Source organism: Odocoileus virginianus, chromosome 33, assembly GCF_023699985.2.
Source record: "Odocoileus virginianus isolate 20LAN1187 ecotype Illinois chromosome 33, Ovbor_1.2, whole genome shotgun sequence".
NCBI lineage: Eukaryota > Metazoa > Chordata > Mammalia > Artiodactyla > Cervidae > Odocoileus > Odocoileus virginianus.
The window spans coordinates 1,692,983-1,708,564 of NC_069706.1; the positions used below are offsets into that span (position 1 = coordinate 1,692,983).

Consider the following 15,582-nt stretch of genomic DNA (forward strand, 5'->3'; position numbering starts at 1 on the left):
CCCATCCACTCCTGTGTCCGCTGTCTGCCTAGGCTTAAGCTGAAGCGGGGCCCAGAGCTTACCTGGTCGGGTTTCCCTTTTCTGACCCCTGGGAGTAACCAGGCAGGAGCCCTGGCCTGTTGCCGAGAACTCTGTCGCACAGGCTCTGGAGCATGGAGCATGGCAGGTTGTCGGTCTCCTCTGGGCCAGCTCCTCCTCATGTCCACCCACACCCAGGCTGTGCTCTGTCTTTGAAGTCCGCCCCCATTCCATTCCTCTGGGGGTCTCCCTCTACCTCTCTGCTGCTGGCTTTCCCATCACTCCCCAGAACATCCTCAAGAGAGGTGTCCTTCCCGGGTGCGGGTGCTTCCCAGATGCCTCCTGCAGCAGAAGCACCCACCTGCTCCTCCTGTTTGTCCCTCTCAGAGACATCTTTCTTCCTTGCCCAGCAGTCAGAAGGATCCTTCTGAAACACTGTCACTCCCTCTGCTTAAACCCCTGCAATGGTGAGCAAGCCCCTTGCAGAAAGCAGCCCCATTGTTACCTTGGCCTGACCTCTGGGGATCTAACCTGTGTCTCACACATCCTAGCTCCTGCCAGGTGAAGAAGGGTCCTCAGTTCCTGAGCTGGGCAGCCTCAGAATGGAGATGTTTCTGCTGGTGCCCTTCCTGGGGCAGAGCTGCCCACTCTCTGCCCGGGCCCTTGTGTCTGTGCTTGGTTTTCCCCAGAGACTGGCATTCCTGGAGGGAATGGGGTCTGACTCACCTGAGTCTTGAATCCAGCACTGAGCTGAGCCACGGAGAATAACTAAGCTGAGAGAACACACCCTCTGAGTTTCTAGCCCATGACTCTGGACAGACCTCTGGCCAGCAGTTAGACCTCTGGCCAGCACTTGGGCAAGTGTTCCATCAGTTCTGCACCTTAGTTTCTTCATCTTCAAAATGGGGATGATTGGTATCTTCAATGAGAAAATCCTGTAAAACACTTAGCTTCAAAAAACTACTTAAATACTACCTTAAAAAGAATTTTTAAAACTTGTATGCTCATGTTCATAGCAGCACCATTTACAATCATAGAAAAGGTGGAAACAACCCAAATAGGCAAAATGAAAATTGGTCTATTCATATAATGGAATATTATTCACCCATCAAAAGAAACAAGTACTGCTGCATGCTACAACCTGAATGAACCTCAAAAACATCATGCTAAGTAAAGGACACCGGATGCAAAAGATTACCATATGTAAAATTCCAATTACACGAAATGTCCAGAAAATGCAAATCCACAGAGAAAGAGGTTTGCTCTTTGAGGTTTGAGGGAGGGGACAATGAGGGGTGACTGCCAGTGGGTACAGATTTTCTTTTGGAATAAAGACAACGTTCTGGAACTACATGTTGGTGATAGTTGCACAACATTGTGAAGGTACTGTCACTAACGGTATATTTTATGTGTACTTATTACAACTTGAAAACTATACAAATGAATGAAAGAGTTAGTGAAGCCATCCCCAATTCGGGTTTTGTCCTTGGACTGAGTCAACCAGTAAGGGAGGCTCTGCCATCCGAGTGGGTCGGAGGCGGGCAGCGAGCGCCACTCTATCGGTCCGATCTGGGGCAGTGTCCCGGCAGCGGCCCTCTGGAGCTCGAATCCCGGCCGCGGAAAGCACTCAGGGCCGAGCAGGAGGTGCCGCCATCAAAACTGGCCGTCTCAGGCTCTAGCGCCTAAACGACGCTCGCGGACCGCAGCCCCAGCATTTCAATCCTCAGGCGTGGCCCCACCCCTCCGCCTGTCAGTCTTCTGCACCGTAACCACTCGTCTCCCGGCAGTTCCGCCGGCTATTCTGGTTCAGAGCTCGGTCCCGCCTCTGCGCCTCTAGGCCACACCCTCGCACGGCGCCCCGCCGCCTGCCCGTCAAACCCGCCCTGGCCCCGCCCCGTCGTCCACCTCTCGTCTTCTCGCTCGCTCGCCTTGGCGCGGCCCGTTGTTATGACGACACGGTCGTAAATCCGCCATCTTCCTGCGGCGCGTTGCGACATGGAGGGCGCGATGGCAGTGCGGGTGACGGCCGCGCATACGGCAGAAGCCCGGGCCGAAGCCGGGCGGGAAGCGGGTGAGGGCGGGGTCGCGGCGGCGGCGGCAGCCTTGGCTCCTGGTGGCTTTCTCGGCCTCCCAGCGCCCTTCAGCGAGGAAGGTAACAGGGCCGCACAGGGCTGGGCGCGGCCGGGGTGGGGGCGGCTCAGCCTGGCTGGTGGAGGCCCCGACGGCCTGAGCTGCGGGCGCGACACATCCTCCCAGGCCAGCTTCCTTACAGATCTCGTGGGTCTCCGCGGGACGCCTCATAGCTTTCCACGAGCCCTCTGGTTTTCTCAGGCCCTCGGGCCTCACCCTGCGGGGCGCCGATCACCACCGGCGTGGGCTTCTGCGCCCACCGCGGATACTCACTGGTGTCCGAGCCACACGGGCTGTCCGTGGAGACTTTGGCAATCGGCTCCACCGCCTGCCGGCCCCGCTCTGTCTCTGCGTCTAGACAGGGCCCTGCCCTCCGCTGCGCCCCCTCCCACCTCACCTGACAGGCCACCGGGGCCCTGGCCGGGGTGTGGCTGAGGCTCTGGGAGGGCGGGGCCTCGGGTCTCTCCCGCACCTACAGGCAGGTGGCCGAGCCCAGTGCTGCAAAGCAGCAGGCCGCCCAGCCCCAGACCTGCCACGTTCTAGCTGTTTGATCCTGCGCAGGTGACCACATACCTCTCTGAGCCTCCATTTCCGCTTACAGAATGGAGACACCGGTGTTGATGATAATGTATGGAGCACTCATCATGCCTCAGCCTTTTTCATTCTCAAGCCAGCCCTAGATGCTGTTATTGTTATTGTTGTTATTCCCATTTCGTGGATGAGGACATTTGAGGTTCAAAGATGTGAAAATGACCAGGTCACCCAGTTATTTAATACCAAGTATTATTTGGATGCCAGGATTGTGTGACCCCTCAACACACTCCCTTAAATTCTGGGGCTCTGTCTTCTGGTAGGATGGTGGTGAGACTCAAAGGAGAGCATGCACGTGCATCTCTGAGAGCAGTTCTGGGGACCCATGAGGGCTGCATTCACAGGGGCGCTGATGACTTTCGGAGCCAGAGCTCTGGTCTCTGGCCTCTGAGCCTGTCCCAGGAGACTCTAGACTGGGCCAGGCAGGCAGGGGTGGGCTGGTGATACTGGGACGGTGGTCTTTATTCCCATAGGGTTTGTATTCTCAGTACGTCTTTCCTTGCTCCTTCTTATTCGCGTGCGAAGGGGCAGTACCACCCACCCAGGGGTCTCTTTGGAGGTTGCTGTGCCCTGCTGGACTTGCCCAGGGCTTTCTCTCAGGGTTACAGGGCTGGGAGTGTTCCCCTTTGTGGTGGGGATTTCTTTAATGGCAACACGCTGGTGCCGAGTCAGACTCGGTGAGTGGGCTGGGAGGATTAGGAGGGTGGAGGCACCTCAGTGCTTGGCCAGTGACTGTGTGCCATCTGGGGGGTGACCGCCCTTGCCAGGTGGCCTTCTGTGGGCGAGTCTCGGCTGTGGTTTGGCCCTTTGTTCATTAATTCAGTAGGCATCAGCTGGGCTCCTTCTGTGCTCCAGCCTGGGTTTGACCTTGACGTGGGATTGCACATGAGGCGGTGGGAATGGACAGACTTTACAAAAACAGAAGGAACATCTCCCATCCCTTGGTGCAAACAGCAGGGTGTCTGGGGTAGACCCTCAGGTTTACTTTCTGGCCCCAACACTCACCAGCAGGGTAGCCTTGATCTCAGCTTGTTTTTCCGGAGTGGGAATAGTCATTTACATTTCTTCAGGGTGCTGGTCGGATTGGGTGATATCCCCAGGGAGGTGCCTGGCACATTGTAAGGAACTCAGTGAGCCAGAGGTCCTGCAGGACCTGGGGCGGGGACTGGCTGGTCAGCCTAGATGGTGAGGGGCTCGGGGGCAATGGCCCCTGGCCCTGGAGTGTGGAGCCCCTCTGGGAAGCCCCCCCAGGCGTCTTTACCAGGGTAGGGAGGTGTTGCCTGCTTGGAACCAGTGAAGCGTCAGGTCAGAGTGAGGAAAGAGTGGGCATGGGTCCTGGTGCCTCACCTCTCCCATGTTTGCTGGGTGCTGGCCTCTCAGCTGGAGCTGTACACACACCAAGTCGGACCATTTTACAGATGATGAAACAGACCCAGACATGGCTGCTGAGATGCCCAAGGGCACATGTGAACCCCGGGTCCTCCCCAGTTCCCAAACCAGCATGGCTGAATCCCCCTGCCTCCCACCTGCTCCCTGGGCCTCTCTGCCCTCCTCTCTGAAGTAGGACCTTTGGACCCTGGTGCCCAAGTGGATGGTCAGGGCTGCCCCCTCCCGTGTGCAGTTCTCCCTGGGATGGGCGCCTGGTTCTGATGCCACCCCTGGCTGGGTGTGCCTAGGACCAGAGCCCCCCCCCCCCCAAGTCCCCCTGACCGTGGGCTCCTTGCAGATGAGGACGACGTGCACAGATGTGGCCGCTGCCAGGCAGAGTTCACTGCCCTGGAGGACTTCGTTCAGCATAAGCTCCAAAAAGCCTGCCAGCGGGTGCCTCAGGAGGCCCTGCCCGCCACCCCGGCGGCCGCGCTGCTGGGTCGGGAGGTGAGCCCCCCTGCATTGCACACAGGTGTGCATACACACGTCCCCGCCCCTCATCTGACAGCAGGATGAGGAGGTGGTGGCGTGGCAGGACACACCCGTGCAGCTGGGTCCTTCTGACATGGGGACGGGCAGAGGGTGGCATCCGGTCATGGGTGGGGAGTGTTCTGGGCTCCCCTGGTCGGCCTGGGATGCCGGCCTGCTCAGCAGCCTCTGTGTGGAGCCTGCGCTTTGGGGCCTGGGGTCTCTCCTTCCTTAGGGCCCGTCGTGACTCAGGGACGTCACGATGGCTTTTGTCCTCTGTCTGCCCTCCTGGCCTACACATGAGGTTCCCGGGGATCCCACAAACGAAGTGTGGCTCTGTCGTGAAAACGGCCACCTTTGTTGCACAGCGTGTGTACCCATGGCACCCTCATGGGCTTGACACTCTCGACATCCTAAGCCTATGGAAGTGGGTGAGGACACTCTGAGAGAAGTCAGTGCCTCTGGTCACCCCGGGGGGCCCGAGGACGGGGCCTAGAGTCATCTTGCTCTGCCCTGTGGTCTCTCCTGCCCCTTCCAGGGGTGTCCTCTTCTTCGGGAGGGCCCACAGCCCCACATCCCTGGGAGCCCTTTTCCCTGACCCCCTGGCTGGGCCGGTGGGTGGAGGTCCTCACTTCCTCTCTGTAGAAGCTGTGCTGGAGCTTCTGGTCACTTCATCCTGGAGTCCTCCCCTGGCTGCTCAGGGCTTTGCGTGGGGCCGTTGTGGCTGGAGGCATTGGAGTGATGGGGTTGACTGCTGGGCCCAGGGTGAGGGGTTCAGGCTGGGAGCAGACAGGGAGCAGTGCTCTGCGGGGGAGATGCGAGCCCTCAGGTGGACCCACAGCTGAGCCCTAGAGCCCTGAAGACGGGTCTCCTCCATCCCCCCGCCCCATGGCAGGTGGCAGCGGGAGCAGCGGGCTCAGAGGAGCCCATCACTGTGGCCCACATCGTGGTGGAGGCGGCAGCGCTCGCGGGAGACATCAGCCATTCGCCTGACATAGTTGGTAAGTCGGTCTGGCCCTCCGTGGCTGTGCACGCGCAGCTTTCTCAGCCACTGACCCGGTAGTCGTCCATGGGCAGGGCTGGGATCTCTGCTGCCCGTGGCCGTCTGCTGTCCCGGGAGCAGGGCCTGGCCGAGGAGGGGCTGGGGCCCTGTGTGCGCCTTCCCAGGGCAGGGCCTGCCGGAGGAGTGAGCCCTGGGCACCAGGCCCCACCAAGCCCAGAAAGGGGGAGCCAGAGCCTGGCAGCCCGGGGGATCGCTGGGCCTCGGGGCATCTTCGCTTTGTGCACAGACCACGAGCTGGCTGCTCTCCCCTGCTGTATCCCCAGACTCTCTGCCCTGGTCCTTCTCGAATCTTCCCCACTTTTCTCCCAGCCCCCACCCTGGCCCCGGTTCCTACTCCCCACCCACCGTTGGCTCTGGAGGATCGACCGGGGTGCATGTGGGCGCCCTGGCTCAGCCCCGACCTGCTGCCTGACCCTGGCCGTCATCTCCCCAGCGCTCCGTCCCTCTGGCAATTCCCACCCTAATTCCCACACGGCTTTGGCTTTTAAGAGCGTGCAACGCCAAGTCAGGCTCTTTGATGGCTTTTTAAAGCTGAAGTGCCTCATTGATGTGCAGGAGGAGAGGGGGCGTTGAGAGGTCTGGATGGGGTCACATGCCCCTTTACAGGGGACAGGGAGCGTGCTGCTGGGCCCTTCAAAGGGCAGCCTGAGGGGCCCGGTGGCTGGGTGTGAGCCTGGCAGCGGAGAGGCTGGGTTGGCCTGATGCCACTGGAGGTGGGGAAGGGAACGGGCAGGGGCTGCGGCAGGGATGCAAGTTGGTAGCTGGCCAGGAAGGTTTGGGTGACAGGGAGAACTTGGCCTTGGGAAGCCCTGGGGACCAGTTGGGGCAGGAAGAGGGATGGAGGTGGCCTGGGGGACGGGGACCTCAGAGCAGGCATCCTCCCTCTCCCCAGGGAGGCCGTGGGACCTGTCCCTGTCTCCATGCCGCCTTTCCCCCAACCTTCCTGTGGACGAGGACGCTTGCCTGCCGCTCCTCCAGGACAGGAGTGTGGATGTGTTGGGCAGGGCTACGCTCCAGCCCTGATGTGGCATTTGGTTTCTGGGTGGGAGGGTGTCATGTGGAGAAACGCATGCCCTAGATTCAGGTAGCACCTCCAGGCTCTAGCACCCTGGAGGCCCTGCCTGCCACCCAGCCTCCAGCTAGCCCACCCTACGCTCCAGGGGCTCCTCTCTGGGCACCCCCTGCCTCTCTTGCACCCTGGGAGTTTCCCTTCTGCAGACGTCCTGGGTGGCCCAGATGTCCCCCTGGCTCAGTGATCTGGAGCCCAGGCCAGAGTCCTGAGCTGCCAGCTGCTGGCATCATGCCAGGATGGTTCTCAGCCCTCGCAGGGCCGGTGCATAATTCACAGGGACCACACAGGTTCCAGATACCCACTCCAGGCCCCCTGCCTCTTCCCTGAGACCAAACTTGCTTTTTATCTCTGGCCCTGGGGCAACCATGATCCCCTGTCTCCAACCCTTCCGTCTGCTGTGTGACAGTCAGACTCAGGTCAGAGCCCGGTGGAAGGCCCTGTTCTTTTAGGAATGCGCATCTGGGGTGGAGGGAGGCTGTCAGTCCCGCAGGAATGACAGACGCCTTAATTGTTTCTGAGTCACGGAGCTTCCATTCTGTTTTGGAAGAATGGCTTGTCAAAACACGACGCTGGCCTGAGTGAGATGGTTTCTAAGAAGCGGCTTCATAGCCGTTTTCCACACGTCATCTTCATGAGCAGAAATAGTGAAGTGTGTTTACAGCTTAGTTTTGCACATTGTCACATTTCTTCAACACCCACGAGAGCTGCAAAAGCCCAGCTTCCTCGCCCTGACTGTCCCAGGCATGTCTGGAGCGATCGCTCTCCAGGCGGGTCCCTGGCCTGCCTGCCTCGAAACCCATGCTGGTGGGCAGTCCCAGGGGCATTTCCTCTTCACGTTAGCAGGAGCCAGGGTGGCAGGCTGGCCTCTCCACTGCCTCTGCACCGGCACATGGCCGCCCTTGGGGACGGCAGGAAGCCTGTGCAAGTCTTGTCCTGCGTGCCTCTTGGCTGGGGGCAGGGCGTCTGTGTTCACATCCTGGCTAACTGTTTCCGGAGGCCTGGAGCTCCTCTTGGCTGCCCCGTGGAGTTGGAGCACCCCTTCCCACCATCCCTTCTGGCCAAGCAGGTGCCGCATGCCAGGTTGGGGTCGGTCGAGACGACCCCCCTGACCCCAGCAGGGTCCTCGGGCTCCATCCGAGTGCAGCAGGGCCAGTGGATCCCGGGGTTCAGGCCGCTCTCCCTTTCCTCAGGAGGCGGACACATCAAAGAGGTCATTGTGGCCTCAGAGGCGGAGCCGGGGGACAGCGTGGTGGCTGAGGGCCCAGGCAGCCCCAGCCGGCGGGGGCCCGGGCTCTCTGCGGAGGGTGAGCAGGCCCAGGTCAAGCTGCTGGTGAACAAGGATGGCCGCTACGTGTGCATGCTCTGCCACAAGACCTTCAAGACGGTGAGGCCCCGGGCCTGGGGGCGCCGGTGGGGAGCCGGGCCTCCAGCCCCTCCCTCGCTGGGTGGTGCTGAGCCTCGCCGCCCCTCCCTCACAGGGCAGCATCCTCAAGGCCCACATGGTCACGCACAGCAGCCGCAAAGACCACGAGTGCAAACTGTGCGGGGCCTCCTTCCGCACCAAAGGCTCGCTCATCCGGCACCACCGGAGGCACACAGGTGAGCCGGCCACAGCGCGCTGCCGCTGACCCCGGGGCTCGGCACCTGGGCTTTGTGGCCCCCGACTCCTGGAGGTGTGAGGCCGGGGCTGACACCATTCTCTCCACAGATGAGCGCCCCTATAAGTGTGCCAAGTGTGGGAAGAGCTTCCGGGAGTCGGGGGCACTAACCCGGCACCTGAAGTCTCTCACTCCGTGTACAGAAAAAATCCGCTTCAGCATGAGCAAAGACATGGTCGTCGGCAAAGAGGACATGCCTGCAGGTCAGCCGGGGGCTCCCCGGCCGGCCCTGGTTGCTCTTGGTACTACCCTCCTCCGTGTGTCCTCACGGGCTCTCTTGGTTCTGCCTTAAAGGGTCCAGCGCCTCCACTGTGGGGGCTGTTACCCCGTCATCGGTGGCAGGCGAGCCCATGGAGACGTCGCCAGTGATTCACCTGGTGACAGATGCCAAGGGCACCGTCATCCATGAAGTCCACGTCCAGATGCAAGAGCTTCCCCTGGGCATGAAGGCCCTCGCCCCGGAGGTGGGGGCAGGTCAGGGGCGGCCCTTGTCTGCTCAGTCCGGGCCCTGTTCTGGGTGCCGGCTCTGCTGGGAATGGGACTGACCTGGGCCTGCCTTCCTGCGCTCAGTCTGGTTGCGGGGGAAGGGAGATGAGAGACCAAGGTCATAGCAGGGAGGGGTGAGGGGGAGTGGGCTGGGGGCAAGGGCAGGTGTGGGGGGTCTTCCCGAGTGAAGGCGCGGGGTATGCAAAGGGCCTGGGGGCAGCCTGCTGTGGAGCTAGCAGGCGGTGTCGAATGTTGGACCGCCTGGCCAGCCCCCTCCCTCTGCCTCCCCTGCAGCCCCCTGGCCCCCAGGAGCTTCCCTGCTCCAGCGAGGGCAGCCGCGAGAACCTTCTGCACCAGGCCATGCAGAACTCTGGCATCGTGCTCGAGCGGGCTCCCGGGGAGGAGGGAACCCTGGGGCCAGCCACCCCCACCGTGTCCAGTCCTCAGCTGCCCGGAGATGCTGCCCCGGAACTGCCGCTGCTGGAGGTGGAGCAGGTGGAGACAGTAGGTCCCTGCCCCACGGTGGGCTCCTTCTGGGGGGCTGGACCTGGGGTGCCAAGTCACACACTAACCCAGCTGCTGCTGGCTGCCTGGCCGTCCCTGGCAGTGGGAAGCTCCTCACCGTGTGCAGTGACTCATCCCCTGACCTGCTTACTGCCTCCCAGGGTGGGGGTGCCTCGGTGTGGCCCTGGCCCTGCTGATGGGGTACAGCCACAATGGGTGCTGGAGGGGTGCTTTGGTCCCCCAGCAGGTGGCTGGCGAGGCCTCGTCTGTGCCCAGGACCCACCCATGCCCTCAGTGCAGTGAGACCTTCCCAACGGTGGCCACCCTGGAGGCCCACAAGAGAGGCCATGCAGGTGGGTGGCAGGGGTGCTGGTCCTGGACAGCTGTGGGCAGCCAGGATGGGCCTCTGGGTGGGTGGCAGGCAGCCAGGGTGGCCATTGGCTAGGGTGGGGGCCCTCGGGTGGTTGTCCCAGCCTGACGTGGAGCATGGCTGCAGGGCCGAGGCCCTTCACCTGCCCACAGTGCGGCAAGGCCTTCCCTAAGGCCTACCTGCTCAAGAAGCACCAGGAGGTCCATGTTCATGAGCGCCGCTTCCGCTGCGGGGACTGCGGGAAGCTCTACAAGACCATCGCCCATGTCCGTGGCCACCGGCGTGTCCACTCGGACGAGCGGCCCTACCCCTGTCCTGAGTGTGGCAAGCGCTACAAGACCAAGGTGGGCCCTGGACCCCTGCCTGTGGCTGCCCACTCCCTGAGCCCGCTCTGTCCCTGGTTCCCTGCCCCCTCGCTCTGGCCTGGGCCCTCGGGACTGGCTGAGCCGAGGCCAGGCCAGCCCTGATGGGGGGCGGTCTCCGCAGAATGCCCAGCAGGTACACTTCCGGACGCACCTGGAGGAGAAGCCGCACGTGTGCCCGTTCTGCAGCCGCGGCTTCCGGGAGAAGGGCTCGCTGGTGCGGCACGTGCGGCACCACACGGGCGAGAAACCCTTCAAATGCTACAGGTGTGGCCGTGGTTTTGCCGAGCATGGCACGCTCAACCGCCACCTGCGGACCAAGGGTAGGGCCGGGAGCTGGCAGGTGGGGTTGGCAGGGGTGCCCACAACCAGCGCTGACTGAGCTCCCTGCCACAGGGGGCTGCCTGCTGGAGGTGGAGGAGCTGCTGGTGTCTGAGGAGAGCCCCGCTGCAGCCGCTGCCGTCCTGACCGAGGACCCCCACACCGTGTTGGTCGAGTTCTCGTCCGTGGTAGCTGACACGCAGGAGTACATCATCGAGGTGGGCGGGGGCCCGCCGGGCTGGGGTGAGGGCTGGGGTGGGCAGGGCTGACCTCTGACCCCCATCCAGGCCACCGCAGATGATGCAGAGACCAGTGAAGCCACGGAGATCATCGAGGGCACCCAGACGGAGGTGAGGGGCTGGGGGATGGGCAGAGGGGTGGCCTGGCACACTCATCGGACTCGGGCTGAGCCGTGGGCCACCCGCAGGTGGACAGTCACATCATGAAGGTGGTGCAGCAGATAGTGCACCAGGCCAGCACTGGGCACCAGATCATTGTGCAGAATGTGACCATGGACCAGGAGGCGCGGCTGGGCCCAGAGGCAGCCGCGGCCGACACCATCACCATCGCCACCCCTGAGAGCCTGACGGAGCAGGTGGCCATGACTTTGGCCTCGGCCATCAGCGAGGGCACTGTGCTCACTGCCCGCTCAGGCACCAGTGGCGCTGAGCAGGCCACTGTGACCATGGTTTCGTCAGAGGACATTGAGATCCTGGAGCATGCCGGCGAGCTGGTTATTGCTTCCCCGGAGGGCCAGCTTGAGGTGCAGACGGTCATTGTCTAAGCACGGGCACCTGCAGGGGCTGGCGGGCCGGTCTGGGGCAGGAGCCAAGGACCTTGGGTTCCCTGCCCGTGCTTGCCTGGCTGAGTACAGGCAAGAGGGGCTTAGAACTCAGACTTTGAGAGGCGACGTGGGAGTGTAAATAGTTTTTGGTTGCTTTACAATAAAATGTGAAAATCCGCCGCTTGTGATGTTGCAGCATTAGCAACCTCAGGGACTGGTGTCTGGCAGTGCCCCTCTGGGGCAGTCCCCGCCTGCCCAGGCCACCCTCGAGGCTCTGGTGCCTGGCCAGTCCACCCAGGGCTCCCACGGGGCTGGCGGCACCTTGGTGATGTGTAGGTGTCATTGGCATGTGGACAGGCAGCCTCCTGCCTCTGCCCTGCTCAGCTGGAGCCGTGACCCCCGCTTCCTGTGGCCCATCGAAGTGGGTGGGTGGGGGTACTGCTTGCCAGCTTCCGATCCTGGGGCTGGGGAATGAGGCCGGGAGAGCCAGGAGTCTCGGCTTTGTCCTTGAAGTGATGACGTGGAGAAGCAGCAGAAGATGCTGGGCTGTAAACAGGGCTGGTCTTTCCTGATTGGGTGGCCTTAGTTTCCCTGCAGGGATGCAGCTTGAGGGAGATTCTGGGTGACCTAGTTTCTCAGGGGTGGGGATAAGAACAAGCCCTGGACTATGGGCATGGCTGGCCCTCTTCCAGTCTCGATGCAGCTTTTGGGCTGGCAGAGCCGTCTTAAGCCCCTGTTCTGATAGGTATGGGGGCCCCAGATCAGTTTCAGGGGGGGTGTCCTGCCTCCCTGTCCCCACCACCCCTGTGTGTGGGGGGAGGTCCTCTGTAGGATGAGAGGTGAGAGCCAGGAGTACAGCCACAAGCTTCATGGAGGGGGCGGGACGCAGCGCAGTCTGGCGCCTCCCTGGGCCAGGGCTACAAATACCCCTGGAGCCAGGGCACCAGCGCTGCTGTTGCACCAGCCCTTGCAGTCTGTCTCACAGACACACCCCCAGCCTGGACCTCAGACCTCTACTGGGACGCAGATCCTGAGCCTATCCACACCCCTCAGGTGCGTTCAGTGTGGGAGTGCTGAGTGGGGGCTGGATGGGAATGGACTCTCAATATTGGGGCCTCAGTTTCGCTGTGGAGGAGGAGAATGAACAAGGCTGTGAACCCAGCAGCACCCTGGGGAGACCTGGAAAGCAGTAGGGGGCGGAGGTGCCTTGCGGCGGGCAGACTGTGGGAGGCAGGACCTACCCGGCCCTGGGTCCCCACGGCCAAGATGAAGAATGGGCTGGTGTGACCCACTTCAGGTCCGCGCTCACGCCCGGCCGTGTCTGTCCCTCTACGATCGTCCACTCCGCGCCATGGGCGGGCCCCTGACCTTATTGGCCGCGCTCTGGGCGCTGGGGGCTGCCGGAGCCCAGGCGCTGCGCATCGGAGCTTTCAACATCCAGAGCTTCGGCGACAGCAAAGTGTCAGACCCGGGCTGCGGCGGCGTCATCGCGCAAGTGAGGCTGGGGGCCCGGGGCGGGGTCGCGGCTGGGCTCCTCGGGCTGAACTGCCGCGCGCCTGACCCCCCCCCCCCCCCCCCCCCCCCCCCCCGCACTTGCTGGCTCCTCCCCCAGATCCTGGCTGGCTATGACGTCATGCTCGTGCAGGAGGTGCGAGACCCCGACCTGAGCGCCGTGTCTGCGCTCATGGAGCAGATCAACAGGTGCGGCTGGCAGGGTCCAGCGTGGGAAGCCCCGGCCCAGACCCCAGGTCTCGGAGCGATGCCTTGACCCCAGGCCCGGCCCGTATCTCCGCAGCGTGTCCAGGCACGAGTACAGCTTCGTGAGCAGTGAGCCCCTGGGTCGGGACCAGTATAAGGAAATGTACCTGTTCGTCTACAGGTGAGGGGAGGGGCCACGGGGCGGGCGGAGCAGGGGTCCCGCTCACGGCGCCCACCCGTCCTTTACCCCCTGCCTCCAGGAAGGACACGGTGTCGGTCGTGGACACGTACCAGTACCCGGACACCGAGGACGCCTTCAGCCGGGAGCCGTTCGTGGTCAAGTTCTCGGCACCCGGCTGCGGTGAGGCCCCCCCCCCGCCCCGCCCCCGCCGCCGGCCCCGCCCCCGCCGCCGGCCCCTGACACCCAGCCCCTCTTGCAGCAGCCATGGAGTTGGTGTTGATTCCGCTGCACGCGGCGCCGCACCAAGCTGTGGCCGAGATCGACGCGCTCTACGACGTGTACCTGGACGTGATTGACAAGTGGGGCACCGATGTAAGTGCCCCCTGTCCGTAAGGCCCTGCCCCGCCCCCACGACCCCACCCGGGAGGCGTGCTCCTGGGTCGGCCACAGAGCCTCAGTCTCGGCCCCGCCGTGACCCGCAGGACATCCTGTTTCTGGGCGACTTCAATGCCGACTGCAAATACGTGCGAGCACAGGACTGGCCGGCCATCCGCCTGCGCAGCAGCGAGGTCTTCAAATGGCTCATCCCGGACAGTGCTGACACTACGGTGGGCAACTCGGACTGCGCCTACGACCGCATTGTGGTCTGTGGCTCCCGCCTGCGCAAGAGCCTGAAGCATCAGTCAGCCACTGTGCACGACTTCCAGGAGGAATTCGGCCTGGACCAGACTCAGGCAAGTGCTGAGGCCGGGGTAGGACCGGGGGCGAAGGAAGTGCTGGACCCAGATCCCAACCTCAGGGAACCAGGCACTCCCCTCTTTTCTCTAGCGTTTCTAGAAAAGGCCCTTAGAGGTTCAGGTCTGGTCGAATGGAACAAACCTGGGGTGGCAGTGCAGGAAGCTCTTTACGTCGCTGGAGTGGGGTCCTGAGACTGTGCTCCCAGCCCACCCACAGGCCACAGCTGGCGTAGACGCCAACGCCTCCCCCCAGGTGCAGCGGTTTGTTTGGACCCCCCAGTGGGCCCCTCCCTGGGTGGGGGGCAGTTTCCCGGGGTGGCTGCTCAGCAGGGTCTCAGGCTGGCCCCTTCTCCCTCCAGGCTCTGGCCATCAGTGACCATTTTCCTGTGGAGGTGACCCTCAAGTCCCACTGACAGCCCCGGGCCCTGGCTGGGGCAGAGCCTGCAGACTCTGGCCACAGGAGCAAGCCCCACAGGACTCCTCCAGCGTGGCCAGCCAACCCCCAGCAAGGCTGCAGGGCACGGGCAGCTGGGCCTGGACAAGTGATGGGACCGCTCAGAGCCCGTTTCCCCATCTGTGAAATGGGCTGCCACCACCTACCTCATAAGGTTGTGAGAAACCCCTTCCAGCATGCTGGGCACGCAACTGAGCTCAATAAACAGCACACGCTCAGCCAGGGCCCCACACACATGTGGGCTCGGACTCCTCCAGGTCCCTTCTTAGGGCTCAGCCCTTCTGGTACACAGACCTTGATCCTGCCAACCAGCAGATCCCTGGTCCCAGCCCACCTAGGGGACAAGGACAGCCTGGCCTGCCCACACCATCTTTTCTGCTGGGAACCAACCATGTCCAGACTGGGCTGGCTCCAGAAGACAGTGCCTGTGCTCACTGGCAGAAGCTTCTTGCTCTTTGTGTAAACTAAGTGCTTCCAAGCACCTGAACTGAGTGCACATGGGGTAAGTGCTCTCACACACACGGCGCGTGGATGTGCAAGGCCACCCTCCCAATCCTCAGTGATCCTCCTCCAGCCCCGGTTCCCAGGTCTGCAGGCCTCTAGCAGCACTTGTGGGTATGAGGGTCCTGCCCCACCCAGCACTGCAGTTGGTGGGGGGAGGTCAGGAAGGTTGTCCCCCTGCCCCAAGCTGGTTGGCAGCCCTGGGACTTGTGGAGAGCCCCTCGTTGGTGAGCAGGCAGGCTGGGTGAGGGTTCCGCCCAGAGAACCCCAACAACTGTGGTACAGCCCCTTCAAAGGTGCCTTCCTGGTAGCTTCCTCCTCAGGAGCCCTGCGCTGGGCAAAGGTTGGCCAGGGAGGACAGTGGCCTGCGCCTGGGGTAAGCCCATCCCAAGGGTGGGGGACACGCAGAACTGGGGTACACAGTGTAACTGACAGGGACCCGATGAGGTTGGTTTTCGAAGCATCTCATCTTTGGCAAGATTTAATTGGCCTGAATTATACTAAAGGGTAAAACCTTTGTTTCAAAGAGTCTGGACTTTTTCTTGCTAGATCATTCTGAAATAAGATATAGGACACTTGCAATGTAAAATGCCTCCCTTCTTCCTCTCCAAGTTACCCAGTTTCTCTGAAATTTGTACAGGTTTTCCATCCAAACATGGTGGCCCAAGGTCTTTTCACATTTCCTTCTCTTGTGGGGCTTGTGAGGACCCATAAACTACCTGGCCTTATGCCTCTAGCAATCAAGCGTCCCACCAG

At 62.2% G+C, this 15,582-nt stretch overlaps 2 protein-coding genes across 6 annotated transcripts; both read left to right on the forward strand.

Annotated features, from left to right (window-relative positions):
- The first annotated feature begins 1,900 nt into the window (after positions 1 to 1,900).
- On the forward strand, positions 1,901 to 11,432 carry E4F1 (E4F transcription factor 1). Of its 5 annotated transcripts, XM_020908599.2 has the most exons (14): positions 1,901 to 2,170; positions 4,466 to 4,614; positions 5,531 to 5,636; positions 7,961 to 8,154; positions 8,249 to 8,369; positions 8,479 to 8,631; positions 8,723 to 8,892; positions 9,209 to 9,418; positions 9,663 to 9,771; positions 9,915 to 10,132; positions 10,275 to 10,473; positions 10,547 to 10,689; positions 10,759 to 10,821; positions 10,899 to 11,432. In XM_020908599.2, the coding sequence occupies exons 1-14, from the start codon at positions 2,014 to 2,016 to the stop codon at positions 11,253 to 11,255; spliced, it is 2,349 nt and encodes a 782-aa protein (XP_020764258.2). In that variant the 5' UTR covers positions 1,901 to 2,013; the 3' UTR covers positions 11,256 to 11,432. The 5 variants fall into 5 exon arrangements, with proteins under 5 accessions (XP_020764258.2, XP_070316346.1, XP_020764254.2 ...); XM_070460245.1 differs by lacking the exons at positions 1,901 to 2,170; positions 4,466 to 4,614 and adding an exon at positions 4,639 to 5,066 and having other exon boundaries at positions 9,666 to 9,771; XM_020908595.2 differs by lacking the exons at positions 1,901 to 2,170; positions 4,466 to 4,614 and adding an exon at positions 4,639 to 5,066 and having other exon boundaries at positions 9,209 to 9,409.
- A 101-nt stretch (positions 11,433 to 11,533) lies between these two features.
- Positions 11,534 to 15,352, forward strand: DNASE1L2 (deoxyribonuclease 1 like 2). Its single transcript, XM_070460246.1, is given in 8 exon segments — positions 11,534 to 12,308; positions 12,553 to 12,750; positions 12,868 to 12,956; positions 13,051 to 13,134; positions 13,214 to 13,387; positions 13,389 to 13,506; positions 13,617 to 13,868; positions 14,231 to 15,352. Coding segments are annotated over 7 exon segments (915 nt in total). The 5' UTR covers positions 11,534 to 12,308; positions 12,553 to 12,606; the 3' UTR covers positions 14,285 to 15,352.
- Positions 15,353 to 15,582: the final 230 nt, after the last annotated feature.

Excerpts from the sequence above, each read along its gene's own strand:
- E4F1 (XM_020908597.2), top strand. The coding sequence starts at position 4,680 with ATGAGGAGGTGGTGGCGTGGCAGGACACACCCGTGCAGCTGGGTCCTT. Across the intron at positions 10,133-10,274 it reads GCAAGCGCTACAAGACCAAG|AATGCCCAGCAGGTACACTT; the intron begins GTGGGCCCTGGA and ends CGGTCTCCGCAG. Across the intron at positions 10,474-10,546 it reads CCGCCACCTGCGGACCAAGG|GGGGCTGCCTGCTGGAGGTG; the intron begins GTAGGGCCGGGA and ends TCCCTGCCACAG.